This window comes from Pungitius pungitius, chromosome 14 (genome assembly GCF_949316345.1).
Source record: "Pungitius pungitius chromosome 14, fPunPun2.1, whole genome shotgun sequence".
Taxonomy (NCBI): Eukaryota; Metazoa; Chordata; class Actinopteri; order Perciformes; family Gasterosteidae; genus Pungitius; species Pungitius pungitius.
Genome location: NC_084913.1, coordinates 6,251,273 through 6,270,508, shown reverse-complemented (window position 1 = coordinate 6,270,508; position 19,236 = coordinate 6,251,273). Strand labels below are relative to the sequence as shown.

The window sequence follows — 19,236 nt, the reverse complement described above, 5'->3', positions numbered from 1 at the left end:
TCCCTCCATCTCTCCCAAGAGCGGCTGCACACCTTCATTTTGCCTCAATATGAAAATGCATGATCTGAGTTATTCATGGTTGGTACTTTGTCATGATGCTTTACCTGGATCATTCCTGTCCGGACGATAGTAGAAAACAGGTGGACACCCCCATCTCTGCAATCCCTGCCCTACAAAAAAAAATCAATGAATTCCTTTTTTTTGTTTTTGAGATAGCATTTGTAAAGTGACGCTAGCACCGTTCCATGGAGGTTTTTTTTGGCGGTTCTTGTGTGAAAGGCCAACGGTTGCAGTGTCTCATGGGAGATAATGACGTGTCTGGGTAAAAATCACAACCATTCAGGAACAATAACGCAGAGTTAAGTCTGCAAGAGTCCCAACACTGGATGGAAAACATTAGAAACGTCTCGTATGAATCAGGCAACACAAATAGTCTGTTGTAGTTAACAAAACTAGGGGATTGTGCCCCGTTGGTCTGGGGTCTTCACGGTGGATGTGGGTGAATGATGCTTGAATTGTTACTTTGGCGAGATATTTTCTCCAGCACACTCACATGTACCAGCACCGGTTATATAGTGTCAGACTCCCTATGACAATAGAGAATGATAAAGAATAATGAGAGCTGAATGCACGGCAGGAGACGCACTGACCTGAGAGCGAGGACGTGGTCACGTCTTGTCTCCGCGGAGGTAACGGCGTCTTCCTCTGTCCCAGAAGTGCTGCTGGCTGCTCCGCAGAGACGGGCAGAGCGGGGAGCGTCCATCGCGGCTGGAGCTGGGGCTCGTCGGCTTGCAGGCTGTCACATGGAGCCACGCTACGCAGCCTCGGTCTGGAGCCCGTGGAGCCCATTGTCTCACAGCCTCCCCCAATGCCGTCCAACTGAAATGCTAAATTCAAATTAGTTCATCTTTCTTCAAGTTTGGTGTTAATTTTCATTTACTAACCCCACCTTTTTTTTTAGTGTCTTCCCATCATGTAGACATGTAGGTCTCCTGTTTTTATTGACTTTTCCCATGAAGTGGTGGATTCTCTTTGCATTCTGGCCTCCCCCATTAAAAACGCTCCGATGAGGAAAGAGACGTTTAAAATCGCGACCTATTTCTTCCCGCTGCTTCCAAACAAACCTGGTGATCTTGACGTCTCCTCTGCCTGAGAGCTCAATGTTTGTCCTGTAGCACATCCGTCTGGTGCCAAAGTATAAAAAAAAACACTTTGGGTTTTGATTAAAAAAAAAAAAAAAGTAGGTGTGCACTTCATCTCTGCCATCATACTTTCCATCATTGTAATGAAATAGGTTTCCATGACAACGCTCCCTACAGATTACTTTCTAACTCAGAAGTTAATGCTTGAAAGAACCTGTTATTTCCCTGCACCCTCTCTCCGCTTTGAAAAGCCCAGGGGGGGAGACGAGACAGTTTCTTTGGGAAATTGTTAACTGAGAGAAAAAAGTAAGTACTTGGAAATTCACCCCCCCCTCCACCCCCAATTGTTTGTTTTTATTTAAGGCTAATTCGCTGAGAAAATGGCCTCATTCGAATGACCCTGTCTAAAATCAGACGCGACGATTAGCAGATGGAGAGGGCAGAGTGACCCGTGACTAACCAGCTTCAAATGTGCAAAAAGAGAGCATTATTTTCCTCACTCTGCCATCAGAGTCATCATATTGCTCTTGTGGGCCAAAAGCTAGGCCTACAAGAGCAATTTATGATTGATTACATTCATGATCGTTATATTATACCATTCAGATTCCAAATGCCAAAACGCTGTCCGTTTAAAAAACATGCTTAACAATAAATGATTTCCTTTCATGGATGTGTTGAAATCAAATGGAAAAAACATCAACGGCTATCATGTATATAAAAAATATATAGAATGTTGGTTTTTTTGTGTGTAAGGATCTAATACGGCCTTGAAAAGTGTGTTTGTTTGGGGGGGGGGCATGTCCCTTGTGTAACCCCGGGAATAAATGCAGAGGCTTATCAGCCTCCAACAGACCTTCCGTATCACAAAACTATGATTTGAACACTACACATTCCTCTGGTTCTTTCTACAGTGGCTTGTTTATTTTAATATGATAAAATGGCTCTGCGGTTATTTAGCTGAAAGTGTCACCTCAGCAAACGCTTCATCAGAGGTTCCGCCTCACCGACTACACACTCCAGTGACCACAACAACGCTGGTGGTTTTCCACTCTGGGGAGTGTGTGTGTGTGTGTGACAAAGGTGCTTCTGAAATACTGAGAAATGATTCTCCTGACACTCCTGATCACTATTTGAACTAAATGTCAACGCAACACTTAGTGAGGTCCTAGAAAGTAGTTTAGTATCTAAAACTAAAAAAAACTGTCGTGCTTTACGGTTAAAACATCTTTACATCGCTAGGCTGTGCAATACCACCAGAGTTTGTGTGAATATGTGAAAGGGGATGAATAATAGTTGAAACAATCATTCTCAATCTTACAGTGCACGGGTGCGTATATGTGTCAGCTAAGTGCGGCACAGAGAAGCGTTGCATAATTTATGATGGTGAGGAGAAGTCATCGCTGCTGAATCAATGCAACGCACTTAACAGATTAACTACTGTGTACGAACCTCGGGTGATGATGGTTGAAATAATTGCTTGCATTATACGAATCTTTACAATGTCATGTTAGTTTTATCTTTAACCTATTTTAAGACTATACTGTGTGTTGGATGGGAGGGAAAATTCAAATTGAATCCAATGGCAAGCCATGTGCAAAAATGTGGAAATAGGCAGTAAAAACTGACAACACCGATAACAAACAATGATTATAAAAGTGTTGTAAAGGAGACTATGACAAAAAGTCATCATTATTGTATCAGACCTTGTCAGTGGTGATTTAGGCAACAGAGAAATAACTTGGTCTTTAGGTAAACAAGTAATACACTGCCAATGAGTTTTAAGTCTTTTATTACAAAACCAATGGAGCCTGTACATTACGCATAATATAATTGCCATTCTTTAATATAATGCTAATCAATGACTTAAAATAATACTCTTATCGATACAAGCAAATATCATTAATACATATGAGATTGAGCCGAATTGGCCCTGTCACTATTAATATTCACAGAATACAGTCCACGGAGCAGGTCAGGGGGGGGGGGGGGGGTCGGCTCGTGCTGTGGGTACGTGCGAGGAACAGGACGGAGCGTGGCAAGTATAACAAGAAAGTAAATAACACTTTCCACCCTTTCGAAAAGCAAACTCCAATGAATGGTTTCCTTTTTGCGCTCCTGCCGTGAAGTGCTGGGACAGAGACGCGTCTCCAGAGAGAGGGTCCACGTGGAGCGATCGTCCCTCCACACCCCCCCCCCCCCCCCCGCCCGGGGTGGACAGGACAACAGCAGGAGGGTGAGCAGCCGGGGGCCTTTCAGACTACTGCCACAGCTCGGCCCGCGTCACGCCAAGGGAATGGAGACGGTGCCGTTGGCCCGGCTGCGGCTCCGGGTGTTGACGCTGGACTCGGTCAGCTCCTCGCCGCCGTGTTCCTCGGGCTTCTTGTCCGCGATGGAGGCCAGGAAGCGCAGAGTGGCCGAGTCCCACTCCTCCGGGAGCAGCAGGAGCAAGAAGCCCAGGCAGATGATGCAGGTGGCCGCCAGGCGCACCACGCTGAAGATCACCTCGTGTTTCAAAACGTCCACAGCTACGGCCGGCGAAAGGGCGGGGGGGCGGGGGGAAGAAACAACAACAGTTTGAGATTAATTACATGAAGCAAGATAAACCTAAGGAGGCCGCGGATGAGTGCAGCAAAACCGGCTTTTAATCAGCACAAGCAATCCTCTTCATCCTCTTTGTCTCTGCGGTCCGGAGCCCCACTGACCTTCATGCGGCCCATCGTGGCTAAAGAAAAGAAGCCGTCTGCAGGCATTTAGTGTCGCCATTTTGCGACCCGATCCTCCCTCGGCGAGAGTGTGGCCGCAGGTTCCGATTGGGTTTCCGGGGCGAGAGGGAGAGGCCCGACCTGCTGCGTAGTCGGTTTGCCACAGGGGGCCCAAAAGTGCTGACCTCTCGACGCGAAAACCGCAGTGTTTGGTGCCGTTTACTCGGATTTGTACGGCGATGGTCATTTTCCACCGTAACGCGCAGGAAGTAAACAGTGAACTGGAGAACTGGAGCCCCGTTGTGAAAGCATACCTGCATTGCCCGGAACACTGAGCAGGGTTCCTATGGAGATGAGGATGGGGTACGTCAGCACCACGCCAACGTGGACCAAGATGTTGAACACTGTGGAGGGCATCAAGGAGGTTTAAATCACTTGAGTACAACTGAACTCGAACCGGTACAATTGGTCAATAATCAATTAGTCGTGACAGAAAATTATTTAGCCTCACCTTTTAAATCCTATTCTGATAATACACTGAGAGTCCTTTTAAAGGTAGGCAAGAGCAAAAGAGGCTACTGGCGACGTGTGCAGGCTACCAATTCAAAGTACACCTCGGAGTTTTTTATATTTGTGATATGGAGAAACTTTTGTAGCCGATATTCTTTTTGAACATGCACACGGAATTCATTGCAATGAGAAACACTAAAAAGCACCTATTTTAAGGCACCTTCAAATTGTAATAATGAATTAACAATTAATTAGCTCTCAGCTGCAGCCCCAAAGTGAACTTAACATTTTTTTTCAGAGAAAAGGACTCTTCTCTCTACACAAATGTTTATGCATTCTCACCCAGCCACAGTCCTGCCAGACCACACAGGTACCCCCAGGGCAGCGAGGACACAGAGCCCCAGTGCTCTACTTTGGTGAAGTAGAGGATGAGGGGCACGCAGGAGATGAAGATGAGATTGAAGAAGCCCATGGTGGAAAGGAAGTGAGCCACTTCTCCAATGTTGGCACTGCCCAGGAACATCTTGAACAGCACCTGGGGGTGAGGAAGGAACTTTTTCACTTTCTACCCAGTGCAAAGGGCGGCCGCACAAGCGACTCAGAGCTGTAATGAGGTCGGACCTTGTAGAGAGCTGACGTGCTGGCGGAGCCCACAGCCAATGCTACGCCCACGAAGGAATCCCCGTGGAAACCGTCCGCGTACGCCATCATCACAATACCTGTGATGGCCATGATGGCCGCCACGATCTGCAGACGGGGGGAGTCAGAGCCATCAGCGGCGTTGATACTCCTCAGGGGAGAGACAAACAATTTCTTTACGTGTTATCGCCCCTTCGGCTGAGTCTTTTTCATACGGACCCGAACTCCCATGAATCGGTCCTTGAGAACGATCCAGGACAGGAGAAAGACGAAGGCCTTGTGGCAGCAGTAGAGGGCGGAGACATCGGTGGCGGTGAGTTTCTTCAAGGCCATGAGGTACAGGTAGTTGGTCAGAGTCCACAGGATGGAGAAAGGGGCTGTTCTCTTTACGAAAAGCTTGAGAGTCATCCCATCCTCCCCAAAGAGCCTGCTGCACTCCCTGCTCCAGAGAACAGACACAGGTGTGAAAAATATGTGCGTCAACCTTTTCCCCTCCTTGATCAGCGTCTTTCTTTTTTTTTTTTTTTTTAAGGCTTTTGGTGTTTCGCTGTCACGAGGGAAATGTTGCTCGCTTGGTTTCCTGTTTCCTTGATGGACCGTCAGGTGCTTTAAAATGTGTTCCAGGTGAGTGTAAAAATCAGCAAGCCCTCTAGGGGTCCACCATTAGAGCTGGTAACTGGTTTACTGTTCTACTAAGTTAACAGTGGGATTATTCCTTTATTTTGCTAAACATAACAACACAACAGGAACTCTATTATTTGTGACTGAACTTCTGAACTAGCAGGAGCAATAACTGTTCTCAGGGATCTATGTGAGCAGATTCCATACGTTGAAGGATGCTGAATTGAAGGATCTTTTTTTTTTTTTTTTTGCAGTTTACCTGAATTTCTGTATGGGCGTCTGCTTCTCACGCGTGGTAACCACAAGTCCGGAGTAATAGATGGGGAAGAAGAATATGTTCCAGTTGCTGCTGAACCAGGAGATGAAGAAGGGACAGGAGAAAGACTGGAAGGTCAGTTTAACCACCTGAGTGGTACCCACCCAGGAGGAGGAGACACACAGCACCAGCAGAAGACCGCCCAGCACCTTCAGAGCTGTGTTGGTACATGTTTGAAAGGACCGGCTCTCGTCGCTGGTCTCGCTGCCCGGTGTCTCTGCGTTGGACTCTGAACCATCTTCTCCTGATGGGAGACAATAGGGGAAAAAAAGACTATAACACAAAATGCATTGCAGCATCGTTATTTACGGCGTTTAGAATCCAATTCCAAGCCCAATACTGCCATGGATGTGCAGACCCTACAGCCCCAAAACCGTGTACCTAAATCATCTAACATTGCATATTCTTTGTACTTTGTATCCCCGTGCATACAGGATGTAGCTTGTGTTGCCCTGGCTGAGCTCCAACACATAAGCATCTATCGATCAGATGCCTCAGTGATCACTATCACAGTTTGCACGTCTTGCTGTAAAGGTGCTGATGCATAAGGCAAAGCTTTGTTCAAAATGTGTGTGGTTAGCATTGTGGCCGTCCATGTCATAAATAGCTTTGACTCCTCGTGATGCAGCGCATAGTGTCGGCCACGCGTTGTGCTCAGGTGTGCACAGAAACCTGATACCCAGAAAGCAAGAGTAAACTGAACCACATGACATTCCACAAGAAAGTCAGGTCAACCTTGGCAGCCACTGTTTGGGCTCTTAGTACATTCCTGCTGTGGAGATGTTGCCTTTGAGAAGCACGGGAGCAATGGAGTAACTGGGGATGAGTCTCACCAGACAAATAACCTCAAACTACGTAAATGTAGATTATTTAAATGGATTCTTTTTTTTTTCCTAATTTCATGCTTGTGACGCGTGGTTGATCCGGTCCCGGTGCCTTAATGGACTCCTCAACTGTGCTGCGTATTATGTGAAGTGCTGCATGTGGGAGCATTTCCGGAGAGAGCTCCGATCCGTTCGTTAACTTTCGACAGGGTGATCCATTTTCACCGGGGGAAGGAATAAAAGATGACATGTGCTGGATGTCTGCTGCCTGTGCTCTCTTTGCCAGGTCAGCACGTGAAGGTCCGCCATTTCCACCATGGCCGTCGGCACTAAAGCCCTGCAAGCCCTGGAAACTGAACTAGTGTGACCCCCTCACAGTAGCTGATGGGATTCCATCCAGCAATGGGGCTATTAGTTTAATTAAAGTGGATTGCACCCACATGTTTTACATGTAGTAAAAAAAACTATAACCAAGTATGTGAAACACTAATTCTTTGCTCAAGTAACCAATGAAAGGAATGATAGGAAACATATCAGTTTTGTTTGTCCGTGTAAAGCATAGAGTGCTAAGATGCCACCTTGTTTCATCCAGCGTCTGCTTGTCCACCCTGAAGCTAAACTGCTAAGTTTCCTGGAGCCATTTCATTCATTCACAAAACAACTCAACAGTCTTGCCAAACTTACTTCATAATCTTATTGAATTAATGAGGTCATCCCTGGTTCCCAGCATCGCTGGCAAGATTACTCATCATCTCTTAGACTACTAATACCAGTATTACTAGTATTCTCTGTAAAGTGGACAGTCATGTTAATTACTTAATTTACTGTCAGGCCACCTGAATGTTCACAAGATAAATCTGACGGGTCACCAGAAGACAATATTTGGTTGAGACGGAAAAAAAATAAACTTCTGCTTTGTGAGATTTTGTTAAATTTCTCTTTGGGCTCAAAAGCTTATTTTGAACTTTAGAGTCAAAGGTCAATGTGTATCATATAAGTCATTTTCTCTAATTCTAAAAGTAACTATTTTCCATTAGATTTAGTTGCATAAAAACTACAATATGAAAGGAATACAAGTGTACGAGTACAAGTGTAAATTAGCATCTAATAACAATGAAACCCTCAGGATCCCAAAGGCGTAAAACTAGTGACGACTCCCACAAGGACTATCACATTATCACATGTTTCACCGTACACTATGTTCCAGCTGAAATCAGATCTACGTTATTTGGTGCAAGCAAAATGTTCAAAACGTTATCTTCTAAAGGGATCATCTTGGGACTTGGTCTACTTACACTCTGCCACTTAATGCGCCCCGTGGTTGCTAATTGGGAAACACATCTGATATTTCTGCAAGAGAGAAGCTGCTTTTTTTTCATTTGATTTTTTCCTCTTTTGTCTTTTGCTCCTCTTCCACCAAGCAGGATGGTTCTTGTTTCAGTGCAGTGACAAGACCTGAAGCTTTTAGTGTTGGATAGGGGCTCTTCTGTTCTGAGATGAGAGCCACTACAGGCTGATCTGCTGCCAAGAATGCAGTAATATTGTAACTCTTATTATTCTCCTGCCTCATAAAAGCAGCACTCGGGGCTAAAATTATATTCTTGGAGTTATTGCTGACAAAGATGGGAACTAAAATGCCTTTTAGCAATGTACTGCAGTGAAATACAAACTGTTATTTTGAGGGTAATTTCACGTGAGTTATTTTTACCCCTGTATCAAACAAGCATGGACAAAATGCTAATTTGATGCAATTGCTAATTAATACTATTCTGAACGCTAGAGAATTTGAAAAAAATAAATATATACATTCATACATGGAATAGCTGACTTTCTCTGTTTGGCAAGAACAACCGCATGCCTTTTCATTACAGGGCATGCACGGGATCGCTCACTACCGGCACCCATCAACGGAGCTCCTCTCTTCTCTAATGACGCAGCATGCTGCTTGAACCTCCCATTCCAATCCATTCTGCGTCTCATTCCCACCACTGCATGCCACGGGGGGACATTGATGGACGGACTTGTGCCGATTCCAGAGTTAAGATCACCGTCACGTCTGCGGCGCCATGCAGGCTAACTGTGGGTCAAACAGCAATATGTCTTTATTGGAAAGATGCAGCATGATCATGATGATACTGATGAAAGGGTGACTATAATCTCTAATATCTATACTAAAAAGACTTGGGTGAAGTTGAACAGATGTAGTACCTGAACACAGATGCTCCTGCTACGACACATTAGGCCTCCCAACTCTCCCTGTAAACTGAACGGATACAAATGTGTTCTTTAAACTGTCCGTAGTTTGAAGCCCATAGTGTGGTTCAGCAGCTGGTCTTTAGATTTGTACTTTTGATATCACGCTTGGAAAGTGAATGCAGCACACCGCCGACTGAAGAAGAAGAACACGGTCACATTTCATATGAATACCTATGCACTCCATATGACACTTCAGCACACAGGATGCCCTATTGAAAATCATTTGTTGTCAATTGTAATCACTGCAAAAGTCCCAAAACACATAACCAAAAGTACTCCTATCTGAGCCGACTATGTAATTAACTGGGGTCCTGCTAACACAAAGCCCACACATGAAGCAACACATAGTTCATATAGTAGAAACGGTCCCTTCGGCCTCTTTGCTTCTTTCGGGGTTTACCTTCAGAGACGGGGCAGGTAAGGACCTGAGTGCTGTACGAGCTGAGAGGAGCCACTCGGGCTGAGTGCTTCTTCATCCTCCACCGGGGGCCCAATGATCTGTCCTTCCTCGGGAGCTCTGTGTGTGTGTGTGTGTGTGTGTGTGAGCAAGTGCGCCCGGGCCGATGCTGCTGCACGCTCAGCAGCTCCTGCTCCTTGCTCCGTGCATCCTTTACACTCTCCAACTTCCTCTGTTTTCTTCTTCACGCTCTTGATCGCCTCCCTGCACCCTCCATCTCCCTCCTCCTCCTCCTCCTCCTCCTCCTCCTCCTCCCAGATGTATGTCAAACTCTTCTGTCTTGGTCCCGGCACTTGGCTTCCTGCCTCTCTGTTGCTCTCCCTGTTACTGCTACTCTGGCTCTCTGTCAGGAATGGTCGCGCAGCCCGGAGCGGAGCCCCCCCCCCCCCCCCCCGGTGGAGTGGAAACTCTTCTGTTGCAGTGTCACGCCGGGATCCACAGCCACCCACCGTCTCCAAGGGAGACTGAGCTTCAAGTGTCTGTGGCACGGCGCAATCACTCGGCTCATCCCTTTCTACCCTCCTCCCCCCCCCCCCCCCGCCGGTCCGTCTCGCTCGCTTTTCCCCTCCTCTTCTTCTTCTCCACAAATCAGCAGCTTTGTTTGGAAGGTAACTAAGCAGCACCGGGATAATTATGCTGCGTTGGTTGCTGTCCCCGTCTCTTCTCCCACCTCCTCCCCTCCCGTCCCCCCTCCACCCAAACGGGCTCTTTTCCATCCTCCCCTCCCCGTCACTCTTGTCCCCTGTCTTTCGATGTCTCTGTCTCTTCTTTGCACATCCCCTGCTCTTCTTCTAATTAGTTGAGCTCTGTAAAATACAACCATCACGTACGTGTGAGTATGTTGAGTTACGGGAGCCTCTACCCACGCGGTACTCAAATCACACCGGGGAATGCTACACACGAGATGTTTCCAGCTTTCAGAGGGCGAGAGATCCAACTTACATTTCAGAAGGAATAATATGTATATTTTATGGTACTGCAGGTTTACACCTAACTATAACATGTTCAAACTTTTAAATCAAGCATCAATCGTTAATATCGTCAATAGTTATCTGATTGTGACACTGTGATGGCCTCTCATGGTTACAACAAAAAGCCATTGATCACAATCTCCTGTCTGTCATTCCTTTCGTTCTGATTATACCTATTAGCATAACTCCATTGTTTTGTGCGTGTTACTTTCTCCATAGCTGTGGTAGAAACAGCACTAGCGTAAGGACATTAAGTTCAATTTATACATGGCTGTAGTGTTTTTACTGTGAGAGAATTTACAGCATTAGTTTGAAGACTAACACTGAAACTGGATGGCTTGGAATATATGATGAATTTCTAGCCAAAAATAGTTTGACCTGCCAGAATCTCAACCACCTGCAACGCCGTGGCCCTCTACTCACTACGCCAACTCGACACTTGGTCCGATATTACTTGGAGTAGGGATTTTGATACTTTGTTTCCATCCCCGTTGCACGGCCAAGGGAAACCCTCTCATCAGCTAAAAGGTGTGGGCCGGAGAAGCTTGAGTCTGGGCCGTGCCGGTCACCCTCGGGACTGTGGTGCGGAGTTTCCATCTCAAGGAAAGCCCCGCGGCCATTTTACCTCCAGCTGTGGTTGATGCGCCTGGAGATCTGATGGAACGTAACACTGCTTGGGCCTTAACGTGAGCAATGTATCAGTGTCTAGTGCTTGCGTAGAAGCCGGGAAAATGGTCTTAATATAACCTGTGCTCTGATATGCTTACCCTCTCGCCGGTACAATCCACACTAGACTAGTAAGAAACAGAAGCACTATGAGCTAGAACTAGAGAACACCCTCAAATGAACGTGCAGGATGGTAAACATCCATTGTTATGAATACTAAATGAGTCATTACATCACATCAGTATCACCATGACCCCCATTTTTCGGGTTTCTTCCGACGCTCATCACCCAAATATCCGGCGCAGGGAGCAGATCAGAGGACTTCTCTGTGTATTCCAGGCTTTGAGAGATAGCACAGGTTTTCTGTTTTGTCTGATTGCTAGTAGCCCAGTAGCCCCAACAGTAAAAACAAAAAACAAAATTAAAAATTGAGGAGACTGTCTGTTAGAAGCTAGAAGGGTTATTTCCCATGGTCCTTGAGCGTGACAGAATGAGTGCAACGCTGATACACTAAGCGATGTTTTGAGAATTAGGCTTGATTAACATTGAAGCAAAATGTTTGGTCAGGGCTAAGCAGGGGATGAGCTGGTAGTATGGATCCACTGAGACGAGAAGGGTTAAACTTAAAAATAGCCGTGCTGATGAGTGGAGCCGACGGCCAGACTGGGAGGGGACAGAAGAACTGTCCGGTCAGCAGAGCCCAGGATGCTAATAGCTATCAGATTAAGAGACATACCTGCAGCATGTGGTTTTTTTTTCTCAAGGCCGCAACTTAATTTCAAATTTATTTAAAAAGAATGCTTTATCCCTTTTAGAAATAGGTAGAAAATACCAGAGAATACCAGGTAATGTTCTGCCTCTTTATCGAATTGTGGCCCAGAAGCCTCGTATCTAACGACAGAAATGGTGCACTTTTTGGTTCAACACAGCAACTGAAACTACTTGACCGTTAAAACAATTTTGAAACAATTCCTTTGTAGAAACATTTTCAACAGAAACCCAACATCGCGACCACAACGCAGCTGTAAATATTGAACAGGAAACTGAGTGCATGTAACACAATGGTACCGATGCATAACAGATCAAAGGACAATTGTGCCCAAACCTCTCTCAGTACCCCCCCCCCCCCCCCCCCCATAGCAACAGTGCAGCTTGTCTGTAGTGATGCACTTTCACCAATTGAGGCTCTTTTGTCATTTAGATGAATTCTCCTCAGTCTATAGCACAGGCCACTTTGGCTGTAGCACGTCTCTTCTGCCCGTCACATCTCAGGGGGAAGTAGGAGCAAAGGAGGAGGACGTGAGATGAGGGACACAGGTGTGAATGATGGTGTTAGCTTTGGTGGAGACTGGACCGACCCTGAATCAGGTCCTGGCTGTTAGGTTTGCCTCATATTGTCGACTCAGCTCAACGTAGTTTGAAAATGGGGACATCTAGTGGTCAATAGGATGGATTTGCGCACCAGATTTGGACATGTTTTTATATATGTCAACATATGTCAATTTTACATATCCACATAACAGGAATAAGTTCAGCCCAGGTTTTCTCATTACTGTTTTTACCTATGTGAAACACTTAAAACACCAAAAATTTGGATAGATTTCAAACCCATTTTATTACTCTCACCAAACTTGCAGGCGAAGGAGACAAAATCCATCACCATGAATTATTCAAGGATAATTAAGTGTTATTATGCAACACACGGTTGCACAACAAAATGCAGTTGCAAGCAAACGTAAAAACCCATTAAAAATAAGTAGTACTATGCTGGACATTCTTTTGAACTTAAATAAGGAGGATTGTAAAAAGCAGCAAAACTGTGGACAATATTGTCGACTTCTTTATAAAAAAACAAGATCAGGGGAACATTGAATTTTGAATAAGTCCTTTCTCAAAACATCACTGATGTGAACCGGGTCAGTCTCCTCCTGTCCCAGGAGGGTCCTGCTCTCCATGCCGGCTCCCTACTAGTGCAGCGTGTACAGCCTGTATATCCGTCACTTCATATTTTGGCTGGCTCCAGCAGTTGATTGATTTGGGATATCAGTAGAAATCCCAGGCATTCACATCTCAAAACAGGTGCTAAAGAAAACAACCGCCAGCAATGTTACATACATGTTTAGGGGAAATAACCCGTTGACTCAGGACACAGCAGATTTAAAATTATTATTATTATCATTTTGTAGAATGTAAGGGGAAGACGGTTGTCCTTTTATTGTTGTTGTTAGACTTTCTGGCCACACGGGGGCAGCAATAGCCTGCTGACAAGAATGCTGGTGTCCTCAGCATGATGGAGAGGCCATCACAGACATTTCACAATGTAGTACTAAACAGTATCAAAAACATATGAACAATATCACAGTGTCACAGTGGCCTACAGGTCATCAGATCTAAAACTCCCATTGAGAAAATATTGCAGCCATAACAGAGGTTTTTGTTCATTCCCAGGAGCGTTTGAGAGTAACAGCACTCCAGAAGTCATTCAAGCAAAGCTCGTATTCCATTTGACGCTAGGCTAGTTATAAATAGCACAGAGTGAGCTAGCCCGGGAACGGGACAGTCCAAAATAAGTGCATGCACATACAGAATGTTTTAGGCCATGTCTGAGGAGGACGGCTGCTGTTAACGCTGGATTCAAAAAACACTAAATGAATTAACAACCAGTACAAGCATGAACTGATTCAAAGGCATCTCTATTTTCGCTTATATCTCTCCGGACTTTCTCTGGGAACTGACATGGCAACACACCACGACGCGATAAATGGTTGAATTTCACGCTCTCCCTCCAAAATGTTCCTGTCAGGGCCTCCGTGTGGTGTGTTGTTGATGTTGTTCTCGTTCTCTTGTTGTGATGCTAACGGTTCACAGGCACTACAGACTTTCTATATTAACTATATCCAAACGTGGTACACAGCAAATGATTGTAATAGTTACCCAGGGGATGCTGAGGACGCGTTTCCTGCACACACACACACATTGTTGTTTGCTGCAGCCGAAGCCAAGTGGGTGCTGTCAGAATATGAGTCCTTACTTTTCCTGATTTTAAGTCAAAATAATAATAATAGTGATTTTTTTTTTTTTTTAGATATAGAGAACCTTGAATGACATTTAGCTTCTTTCTTTTAGTATTACGTTGTGCTTGTCCTGTATGCATCACAGGCCAAAAACTGCCACCAAATGTAGTCCACAACCCCCTTAGAGGCATCTTCTTATTCTAAGCAGATGGCAAGAGTCAATAACAAACTGGCACTAGAATCTTACTAAATATATCAACACCCCATAGGCGGGTTGAGCCCACTGTTCTATTTACGTGCTCCTTTGTCTCACCCTTCATTCATTTTGTATTTAGTCGATTGAGAGAGAGAAGGGTTTTCAACTCAACCTTTACAAATCTTTAACAAAACAAAGTAAACACATGTGACACTTTCAGGCAAAAGCCAGGATTACACAAAAGGGACTTTTCACGTTCTAGTGACTCAGAGTGAAGCAAACCCATTTAAGAGCAATACGGGCATGCACATAAAGAGACGCCTTCGCGCTGGCAGCGCCAGAGACGGCATGTTTAATAGCTGTGCAAGCAGGAAGAATGGTGACACGTATCCCGCCCTGAGGAATACCTTCTGTTGGCGTGCGTTAAATCAGTCGATGGATAGAGGGAGAAAAGATCCAGGTCTACACGTGGCACCTTTTCATCAGAGAAATGAAATGTCCCTCAGTGGCAATAACCCCTCTGATCACAGGTACAGGCGGGCTTTTACAGCCTCGGAGGGGATTCTCTAACTGCTCTTTATTCCTAAAATTACACCAAGGACGACACCCCATCTTTCATTTCAGTCTGATTCAGTTCACTGTAGGCGATGACTTGGGAGAGACAGAGGCCTGGGACTAATAGATGCAACTAACTGCCATTAATTGGGTTACATTATTATTGTTACTATCTTCTACTCTCTTGTTTTGAAGGACCAACAGTCCAAAACACCAAAGAAATTCAGTTTGCTATCATATAGAGGAGCAAATCCTCACATTTGAGAGTCTTGAAACAAAGGATGTTAGGTATTGAAAAATAATCAATTGTCAAAATCGTTTTTTTGTTAATTGTTATTGGACTTAGTGATGCAGGGCTGTTGGTAACAGCAATATCCCTATTGATGATGCACAGTGTTAGTGTGACATTTAGCTACGATAGTTTGTAAACTATTTAGGCCATTGAAAAAAAAAAATTCTGGCTTCAATATTCTTTAGCAGAAATGTACACATACGACTGTATTAGAGGTCCTTATTATCCTAATTACCGCTTTCAGCACCAAAAGGGCCTCTATTACACAATATCAGACTCCATTGAACTGCTAAAGTTGTTCCATCTGTTTTAAATGTATAGTTTTGGGAATCCCTCGTTAATCAGATGGTCTTCTGATAGCTTCATCTGGACAAAGGAGATTTATTCCTGAATCAAAGTGTGTTATCGCATTCATGGTTCATCTACTGCAGCTGACACCTCTGATGAATAGGAGGCAGTTAATGAGAGACAGGCTCATTTCTTTTTCCTCAGCCTCTATCGAGAGAAAAAAAAAACATCATCCAATCATCCAGACAGATTGAATGAGGCCCTATCTGCTTGGTCACTTTTCTTCTCCATTTAACCACGTTTGTCGGAGTAATGGGTTGTGTCACACAGTGCCAGGGTCTGCTACTAAATCGAAGCAGGAACGTGATAACGTTACAAATACATCTCTCATCCTGAGGTGTGTTCGTAAGTCATGAATTTTGTAGTTAAAGCAGAGGAAAGCAGCTTTCATGAAGAGTCATTCATTTGGGGGAGAATTGACCGGCATCTGAACACGAAGAGGTTCATAGAAGGACGGCCCGATTAGACCTTTGGAGATGTATTCAATAATAGCTTCAGCCCTACCTTAATGAACAACGACACAGTGGTGAGTAGTGTCTCTAATGCTAAAGACCCTCACCCTATGATCCTCACCCTGAAGCCTTTTGTAAATCCACTGTTTAGTTATGCACAGAGGATTGCAACGTGTGTTCTTTCCCCTTATTATAATCCCACTGGCAGCACTTCAACAGAACTATAAAGACCATCCCTGAACAAAATGCACCATCAGCTCTCTTCTCCAATCCCGGGCCATTGTCTCCGAGTCAGCAGAATCCGTAGCGTCGCATCTTACCAATCAAAACCGCTTTGACATATGAAAATTATAGAGGAGCTTAAAGTATTGAGGCGCTGCTATATCTCAGAGACAGAAGGCTATATGCTCATGCACCACAAGAAGAGCTGTGCTTGTCATTGGGAAAATGTATTGAGAAATATTTGGAATTCAATACGAGGCTGTCATGTAAATCATTATTTGCAGAGTTCACCAACACGATGTGGACAACATTAGGGGACAGTTTAAACAACTGGCTCTGAAATTGATTTGGAGAATTCCAATGCAATTAGTGCACGACACTTTGCAGTGTAATTGCACAGCCTGATTTGTTTTCTCTCTCTCTCTCTCTCTCTCTTCCCTCTCTCCCAACATTCCCCTCTAATATTGTCCCTCAGAGATGGATGGGCCTCACCCAACCTTGATTGACATCACGCTGCTTTGTAATAACCATAATTAAAACCCCATTAGCTAAGTTTGCAAAAGTGGAATTTGCTAATGCCTAATCATAATAAGAAATGAATGTGCACAGATGGAATGTGCACAAAAATGCATTTAAAACGACAACGGATTTATTTACATCATAACATTACCACCCAATATTTTTACGCCGTCGCAGACCTGCGACAGAGAGGTGGCCTGACCTTCCGATGGCACTTTGTTTTCTCGTGGCACTCACTTCTGTGGCTGCAGTAGCCCGGGCTGTAGCCGTAGTAGCCGGTGATCCTCAGGATCCGGTTCTCCAAGTCGTGCACCCCGTTGGCCGTCACTTTGGAGCCGCCGTCTGCGACGGCAGCGCAGCCGCCGCCGCCGCCGCCGGTCGGCGTCGCCTTCCCCGGCAAGTGCGTGTCTACTAGGGGCTCCGGCCGGATGCACGGCGTCTCCGCGCGCTCCGGAGCCCCCCCGGTGCTTGTCATCGTATAGGATCCGAGCGGACGGAGGTGATGGAGGGGCGGCGGAGGAGGAGGAGGAGGAAGAGGGGGGGGGAGCCCTGATCACCACGCCGGGGACCCTCGGGGCTGCATCGGAGAGAAGCAACAAGAGGAGGACGTCCAGGTGCACGTGCGCATTCCTTCAGTGAGGCTCCCGGGCGCCAGAGACAGGTTATCACGCTGCGGGAGTCTGGCACGCACCGAACGCGAGGGGGCGTGTCGCTACTATCACATGCTTTCAATACGATTCGGAAAGGAGAAAAAAAAAAAAACTTGTCTTATTGTCAGCTGGGAGGAGAACGAGCCAACACTGATTACCGCCTTCATATATGAGGCTTTGTACTTTGGGAGCAATTGTACCACTACTGTTACATCTGCTTCATCTAAAATGAGCTCTATTGATCCAAAAATATAGTTTCTCTCTTTTGGTTTCTAAAAATAAACCAACACAAGTTAATTCGTCTAAAATTATATTCGTTTTTGAAAATAAACATTGGATCTGCAGAGAACGCTTTATTTTTAGCTTTCGGTCCAAAGGACCTCAACTATTCAATATATCTTAGCTTCTCTTTAACCCCACACAAAGATATCCATCATAATCCCTAAGGATTTATTCTTAAGGTAGCCTACTATTTGTTAGCATCCATTCACAGCTTTTTCCTGTACTCTTGTATTTGTGGACTAATTCTCCTCCTCCTCCTCCTCGATCCCTTTGTGATTTCTCCATTTGCTGCTTTGTGTGCTTTGGAGAAGAAAATGTGGGCCACAAATGTTATTTCTTTTTGTTACTTTGTGTGGTATAAAAGTTTGACAGATATTGAAGTTTGTGCCAAAAACATCATGCCATGAAATAGAGTTTTCTTTTTGGATTTTCCAAACGCTTATTTACAACACGAGTTTTATTCTAAAGTTAAACCCAAAACAATCCCTCTCTTTTCCCTGGCCACAGGTTTTCTGGCTGGCTCGGTGAAGCTCAGCTTGAATGGATCCCCCAGCTTGCAGATGCCGTGCAAAAAAAAGAAAAAAGAAAGGGAAAAATACTTCAGAAAACTGGGCTCCAAATCCAATAACACAAGATGCAGTATTTCAGTGCCTTTCCGATCCGCCTCCTTCCAAGTCCTCCACTCTTGTGTGTGAAATCGATTCCCAGTGCGTGGAGAATTTGCGCCCCTGTTGGCATTGTTGTGCAGACACATGCTCGGGTTTATGATGCCCTTGGACTGCAGAAGTGCTTCCTCCCCCTCTCTTACTTACTGAACCAATCTCCACCTCATGTTCTTTTGTTTCAGCTCGTCGGAGCTCCAAAGCACTTATCTCACACGTTCAGTTCAGGGACAGCTTTGTGCCCACAACAATGAAGAGCCGAGGCCCGGAAAGTTTCTCGTTTTTTTATTGGACACTTTCTCACAAGTCTGTGCCACTATACAGTCCTAAAAAGTTGTTTTCAATTGCCCACTTTCTGGGGGCTTTTTTTTTTTTTTTTTACAATTCTTGATATACAAAAATGTAAACAGCGTCATTACAATATTAGGAAATGCTTTAAAGATTAAGCTCGACAGGGAAACTTTCTCTTTGACAGTCATGGGCTCATTAAAAGGCTTTGCTGCCATAACCAACATTCAGTCTTTATGCATGAGGTGTGACATCACCGCCAAATGATCTCAATAGGAACCATTCAATCGTTGGAGCTTAGAAGCTATAACGAGAGGAGGTTTCTCATACCTTCTTTAATACCTTTTCTTATTATCCCCCAGTGATGAGGGTGGAATGAGGTGTCAGACAGCATGATTCACAGCATCCGCAGGCACAAATCCTCTGTGCAGCGTTGTTTCCCCTTTCCTCTGTCTTCTAACCTCCTTTATTGCAGAAAAAAGTGATTCAATCTGAGAGTCTGAGTCTCGCGTTTCCAGTGAAATGTTTTCACATTGTTGTGAGGCAGTCAATCCTACCTTAACTGCACAGCTGTGTTTATGCCACACACGTGGTCTCATTGACTCTTCTCCTGTGGTAGGCATTCAACCATTAAACCCTATACTTTTCCTAA

General features: G+C 45.0%; 1 protein-coding gene across 3 annotated transcripts; it reads right to left on the bottom strand.

Annotated features, from left to right (window-relative positions):
* Window positions 1-2,931: 2,931 nt before the first annotated feature.
* Window positions 2,932-17,357, bottom strand: slc35f4 (solute carrier family 35 member F4). Of its 3 annotated transcripts, none has more exons than XM_037487323.2 (7): window positions 16,940-17,357; window positions 5,874-6,174; window positions 5,213-5,432; window positions 4,976-5,101; window positions 4,697-4,889; window positions 4,159-4,248; window positions 2,936-3,667 (listed from the first exon to the last, which is right to left on the bottom strand). In XM_037487323.2, exons 1-7 carry the CDS (start codon window positions 17,175-17,177, stop codon window positions 3,423-3,425), a joined length of 1,413 nt encoding a protein of 470 aa, XP_037343220.2. In that variant the 5' UTR covers window positions 17,178-17,357; the 3' UTR covers window positions 2,936-3,422. The 3 variants fall into 3 exon arrangements, with proteins under 3 accessions (XP_062413419.1, XP_037343220.2, XP_037343221.1); XM_037487324.2 differs by lacking the exon at window positions 16,940-17,357 and adding an exon at window positions 9,411-9,836 and having other exon boundaries at window positions 2,937-3,667; XM_062557435.1 differs by lacking the exon at window positions 16,940-17,357 and having other exon boundaries at window positions 2,932-3,667; window positions 6,035-6,172.
* Between the last annotated feature and the right edge of the window lie 1,879 nt (window positions 17,358-19,236).

Excerpts from the sequence above, each read along its gene's own strand:
- slc35f4 (XM_037487323.2), bottom strand. The coding sequence starts at position 17,177 with ATGACAAGCACCGGGGGGGCTCCGGAGCGCGCGGAGACGCCGTGCATC. Across the intron at positions 5,433-5,873 it reads ACGCCCATACAGAAATTCAG|GGAGTGCAGCAGGCTCTTTG; the intron begins GTAAACTGCAAA and ends TCTCTGGAGCAG. Across the intron at positions 3,668-4,158 it reads CAGTGTTCCGGGCAATGCAG|CTGTGGACGTTTTGAAACAC; the intron begins GTATGCTTTCAC and ends CGCCGGCCGTAG.